The sequence below is a fragment of the Cystoisospora suis genome (assembly GCF_002600585.1).
Source record: "Cystoisospora suis strain Wien I chromosome Unknown contig_7845, whole genome shotgun sequence".
Classification (NCBI taxonomy): Eukaryota; Apicomplexa; class Conoidasida; order Eucoccidiorida; family Sarcocystidae; genus Cystoisospora; species Cystoisospora suis.
Genome location: NW_027160630.1, coordinates 23,840 through 29,839, shown reverse-complemented (window position 1 = coordinate 29,839; position 6,000 = coordinate 23,840). Strand labels below are relative to the sequence as shown.

Genomic DNA, 6,000 nt, shown 5'->3' with positions numbered 1-6,000 from the left:
AAAGAGACTACGGTAAAAAACAGACAGACGAACCGAAAGAAGAGGAATTGAAGTTTCTCTCGGGCGAGATTATCGTCTATCCATCCTTCCACACAGGGCTGCTGATCTTGGAGACAAAAGGGAGACAGGTACACAACCAATGAATGTAAAGACGAGGGAGGGTGAAATCAGATAGGTGATGGGTGTAATCTGTGTTCCTATATACAACAAGCTCTAGTCAATAACAAACCCGTGTGTGCTACACAGATCCACAGGAAGGAAGAAGATCGATGGAAGATCGATACATGAAAAGCGGACGCGTTGTGTCTGCGATTCTCTACGCGTCACCCCCCCCCCTCTCTCCTGCGAAAACCTTCAGGAATCGCCTACTACACCAATCACTATGTAGGAGGAATGACGCCTTCTATACACTCGTAGATCATACAGGCTCTTCTTCACGTTGTCTCTACGAACAGCCGCACACCTTGTCGTTTCACTACACACAACATATGCTGTGTGTCTGAGACTGTACATATCTTCTGCCTTAACGAGCCAAGGAAAAAGATAGCTTCTTCGGTCCGGTCACCGAAGTTACACCTGACTGTTACTTGGACGCATGCATGCATGCACGGACACCGGGTGTCTCTCTCCCCTGCCTAAGCTCTAGATCTGCCTTTTTCGGTTGTTATTTCGCTGAGATAGACCTACATATCAACTTCTTTCTCAATACGTGAGTTTTCTATCTGAGTGAGAGGTCGTTGCTGGCGCCGCCTGCGTGCGATGGATTACCATGAGAAGACTGTGTGCGCTACCCTACACTATTAGTACTGCTAACACACTCACTACTACCTCTAGGCTATATATATATATATATATGTATATATTGGAAAGACTGTGTATAGACTTTCACCTATAGAGTACCTAACTACCCCTAGGCGCCTTTCTCCACATAAGTCCTTCCTTCACGAGCGAATTGCAATGCCCTGCGCTTGTGTATTGTTGGGAGGACTACACGAAACGTTGTTGTTCCCTTCAGAAAGAATCTTTCAAGAGAGACGTTCGATCTCTCTTCCATCAGACCTTCCCCTGCTAAATCATTGTGTGAACACATCCACTTCAGCTATCAGGGAAAGATGATACTGATGTATGAAGAGACCATTCACATTTTCAGAAGTGAGTAGGATGTGTCTGTTCTGCTCTTCCTGCGATTCTCTGTGTCTACCAACATGTGCTTATCAGAGAGAACATCTTGTATGTACTAGACCCCTATCATATCTCTCTTCAAGAAAATCTACATCCCCTTGACTCTTTCTTCTTGCAGTCCATTCAAGCCAATACATGAACTCCGCTTTCTCCTTTTCTTAGATGCATACTTCTACCTAACTGTGTCTATCAATCTATCTCTCTCTATATAGATATAGATATGTGAATATTCCGTCAGTATGTGTATGTGTGTGTGTAGCCGAGGGCGCATCAGCCGCCTTAGAGGAGGGCTGAGGAGTGATGCCTATAGAAGCTACTAGGAGTTCTTTTGCTTGAACAGCTAGCGAAGAAACCTTCTTCTCCTTCCCTCATGACGGGACCTCTTCACACCTCTTTTTACTTCTTCCCTGTTGTCTCCTTTTCATCGTGCATGCATGCATGCATCATGAAAAGGAGACGAGACAAGTCTCTACGATTTGGAGCTCGAGGAGAACGTGGTGACGGACTGTCTCCTTCAATCCGTGAAGAGGGATTTCTTACATCCGAAAGTTTGCGGTATGTCCCTTCAACCAAGAAGAGACTCATGATGAACATACTATCGTACGGGTGTCCGCATACACATACACTTATACATGTGTAAGACGTGAACACTTATCCATTGCTTTCAATGAATGTACTCCGAGGAGGAGAGAAAGTCCGGCAATGAAGTTGATCTCTCTGGGATAGATGAAGTCGTTCGTTTCTCTTTCTGCTCTATCGGACAGAAGATCGAGCAAGTCAAAGGACGCAGCTCCTCCCGCTTACTTCTTCAAAGTCTCTTATGTCTCACATCGACACACAAGACATCTTGCATGCATATATATATATATATATATATGTTTATATCTGTATCTACATGAATCCCCATTATCATATATACCTACAGCATGTACATCTCCATCACGACGTCTCTTTTCACAGACAGATCAATGTACCGATTTGTCTCTGTCTATACATATCTCTGATAAAGATCTTTCTTGTGTAGAGGGGTGGTTATTTGGGGTTTCGCAAGATGAGAATCACAGCATCTCCTCTTAGGAAGAGCTTCGAGATAAATCGATCTTTATTAACAGTGCGAATCTTCTTCTTTCCTCCTCCTTTAGACGTCTCCGACCACATCTCTCTCACATCTGTTAAGACAAGATTGCAGTGTCTATCGAAGGCCTTCACTCTCCCGAGGACTTTGCGATTGTTACGGCAGTTAATCAGAACCTGCGAGTTATCTTTCACTGACGCCGCTAAGAGAGACAGCGGCCCATCCTACAGAGAGAAAGAGAGAGAGAGAGAAGAAAAAGAAGAGGGAGAGAAACAAGGTATCAGAGAAAAAGGATGATTAAGAAAAACGAGCCTGGCACATGTCGATACTATCATTCGTCTTCATTACATCACAATCGATACAACACAAACCAGACCCTATACGTGTCTACATACATATACAGGTTGATGTATGAAGATATACATCTATATGTATATATCGTGTTCTTTTATGTATATCTCAGTATCACAGAACATAGACCTATATAGAGGTATGGAGGTAGTGGATGGGTGATAGGTAGAATTGTACGACAGATAGAGGGAGTGAAGGAGCAGCTTTGCACTGTGTCTATTCCTCGTTGAATGAAGAAGAAAAAACTTGCCGGTTTCTCTTCCTTCACTTCAGACTTCTTCTTCGGTGATCTTCTTATAATTGCAAGACATAGAAATTGATCAAGAGAACAAACTTCTTTCCAAGAGGATACGTGAAGAGCCTGGCTGTCTTCCGTGAATGTAGCTAGCTATCCACTTAAGCTAGCTGAAGTGTATGTACACCTGGGATCTAAACGGTACTGGAGTCAAACCCGAGTGACAGGAGACTGTAGTGTTTGTTATTGAGAATCTATGTATAACAATCGAGATGATGATCACGATGAGGGACAGCCCATACAGGAGAGGTTACATACACAAGATTCCATTCCCCTTCGTATATTCTATTTCCTGTCTCTACGCTAGGTTCTTCCCCGAGTAAACGTGCCATATAGATGCTGTCATATAACAATACAAATCGACCTCTCAAGAGATCGAGTGCACGCAGAAAAAAGAGTCGCAGTCTGTCATCTTGCAGAGAGCACACATCATCAAGTACGAAATCTCCTATATACATGGCCAGTGTAGAGATGCAGTAAGAAAGAAGAGGTAGGTCTCTACACACACGTGTAAGGAAGCTGAAAGGTCGATCAAAGAGAAAAGGAGAAAGGATGATCTCTTTGTCGCTATTTTCGAAGGAGGTGAAGACACGCTGATAAGCATACGTACACGCGCAGTCACATATTTAGAGCTACATGTACGACTTTCCATTTGGTCCATGAATCTTACATCTATTACATATATGTGATGCTTCTTTCTATGGCGTAGCCTCAAAGATAAACATTCATTTAGAGAGACGGGAGAAAATGTCTATAGCATCGTAGAACAAGATGTTTGTGGAACTACGGGAGTAAGTAATACTCCACACAAGAATACTGAACAGACCCTGCAGATAGAATGGCCGGATGCCATTCATACTCAGGTGTACATACACTCGGGGTCCGTCATTTTTTTTCCCGATCTGGTAAAGAGCATGCCGCCATGAGTGAGATACGCAAAGAGGACACTGCAGGGTGATCGCCCCTGTGGCCGTACACCGATCTAACTCGAAAGAATAATCTACAGAAATCCCCCCTTTCGGTTTCTCCTCCAAGCTAAGGTAGGTCGAGTGTACGTACAGGTGGATGATCCCTGTTCGGATTCAAGGCAATAATCTTCTCATCCATCATGGTGACAAGCCGTTCAAGAAGTGTAGAGAAAAGAAACCTAAGTTTTGATAAGACACACAACAGGTCAAACGCATAGGAAAGACGATAGATATTGTAAGAGAACCAAACTCCTTCCAGACTGTTCTTCTGTCTTCGTGGCCCTATCTCATTTCTCTCGATTCCGTGTAGGCATGTACTTCTCCATGCGAAGAACCACCCATACACGCAGCTTAGTCGACCTCCGAAGTTCACTCAGCTCTTTTCTCCCTGAGGAGTCTGTCTCTGAGAATGTCTCTATCTGCGAAGAAGTATACGGTGGCGTGTACAATCCCGCTTGGTGCACACAGAGATCCTTGTGTAAATCGGAGAAGTGAGAAAGGCGAGGATAATGACGATGCATGCTCCCAACTTTTTACCTCCTGTATTGGTGCTAGTCTGCGGCATGCTTTGCCTATGACGTTCACTCCCACAGGCAGAGAAGTGAACAGAAAACAATGTCTACATACTGGAGCATACCCGATGATGTGATTCAGACAGACTAATACAAGCAGACACTCCTCTCATGAAGTTTGTGCAGAGCCCACATGAAGGACAGAAGGATAGCAACAGAGATGTCTACCGACACATTTTGAGAGAAAGTTCCATGTCGAACCGCAAGAATTTCTTGAAAAAGTGAAGAAAAACGGACGATCGATCCGCTCGGGGGGCGGGGGTGACAAACCGTCAGCCAAATGCGTGAACTTATGCTTGATAGTGGCGGATGAATAGATAAGCTTGATATGTAAAGACAATGACAAGGAAACACTTTGCATAGTGTGCAAGAAGACACCCAGAAAACATTCAGGGGCTTGCAATGAGGAAGTGAGCTGAGATTGCCTAGTGAGCCAACACGCCGACGGTACAGAGTGATGAGGTGCAGAGATCAAAAGGAGCGGGCGCGGCGAAAAACAGACACGAAGAACTGTCAGTCTATTCATAAACTGTGTGAGAAGGCGGGGGGGAGGTTACTAGAGAGCTTCCCCCCCAGGAATTGGGTTTCATTCAAAGGTACGCCAGGGCTACCGGATCCGCAGATGTAGTGAAACGCAGCGGGTTAGGGCGTCGCGGACAGCATGTAGAAGATGCACAAAACATAAGCGAGAATGAAGCTAACAAGGCCGAAAAAAAGGCGGAATGCAGAGAAACGAAGTGGAAAACCGGCGAAGGCATTCAAGCTCACCGAGAGGTGGAAAGACCAAATTGACGACGAAGAAAACAGGGCAGGGACGCACTGCTTCGTCTAAGACTGTCCGACAAGCAAAGAAGAGAAGTAAGGTGCAACTTCGCCGGAAACGGCAAAGGGAATTCAGAATGGTCTACATCTGAATGACCGAGAGAGCGACTTGTTGACGCCAATGAAAAGCAAGCAAAAGATCTTCATCGCTGCCTTCTCTTGCATGCGCAACATGGTGGTGTGGGCATACGGAGGTTTCGCATGTGATAACTGATCAGACGACTGTTTGCCGCAGTATATAGCTCAGTTTATCTTATTTCCTTTCCAAAGTGCAGACAGGCTTCCTGGTGTGGTACGGAACCATGTCAGTAACCCCTTCTGCGTGACACAGGCGAGCCCACGCAGTTGCACATTCATAGCGGAAGGGCTCCGCAGTACAGCGTCAGTTAGCGGGAGGACCTTGGAAAGCGGCAAAAAAAAGTCCAGGTTTCTGATTCACACGTCCTCCGAGAAGGCGCAGATGGCGAGACTGGATAGGACCGGATGCTGGGACTCGGTAAGGGTCTCGAGGATTTCTCGGACTTTAACTAGGCCGAGAGAGAGATGCTGAGCGTTGGCATGCCTGGTACTCCGCCAGCGCGGTATCCTCACGTTTCCGCAACCCAAGCAAAGACTGTATTCTCGGAGAAGGCTCTGCAGGAACTAGTTGGGTCTGGGAGAAAAAGCACCGTCGTGTTCTGTAGGGATATCTTGTTGAGAGGCACCCGTAGACCACTAAGCTTCAGCTGGGTCTAA

General features: G+C 45.6%; 1 protein-coding gene across 1 annotated transcript; it reads right to left on the bottom strand.

Annotated features, from left to right (window-relative positions):
- Positions 1-1,699: 1,699 nt before the first annotated feature.
- On the bottom strand, positions 1,700-5,525 carry CSUI_010599 (small nuclear ribonucleoprotein). The gene is made up of 3 exons (XM_068070702.1): positions 5,212-5,525; positions 3,963-4,050; positions 1,700-2,481 (listed from the first exon to the last, which is right to left on the bottom strand). The coding sequence occupies exons 2-3, from the start codon at positions 4,011-4,013 to the stop codon at positions 2,215-2,217; spliced, it is 318 nt and encodes a 105-aa protein (XP_067917324.1). The 5' UTR covers positions 4,014-4,050; positions 5,212-5,525; the 3' UTR covers positions 1,700-2,214.
- Between the last annotated feature and the right edge of the window lie 475 nt (positions 5,526-6,000).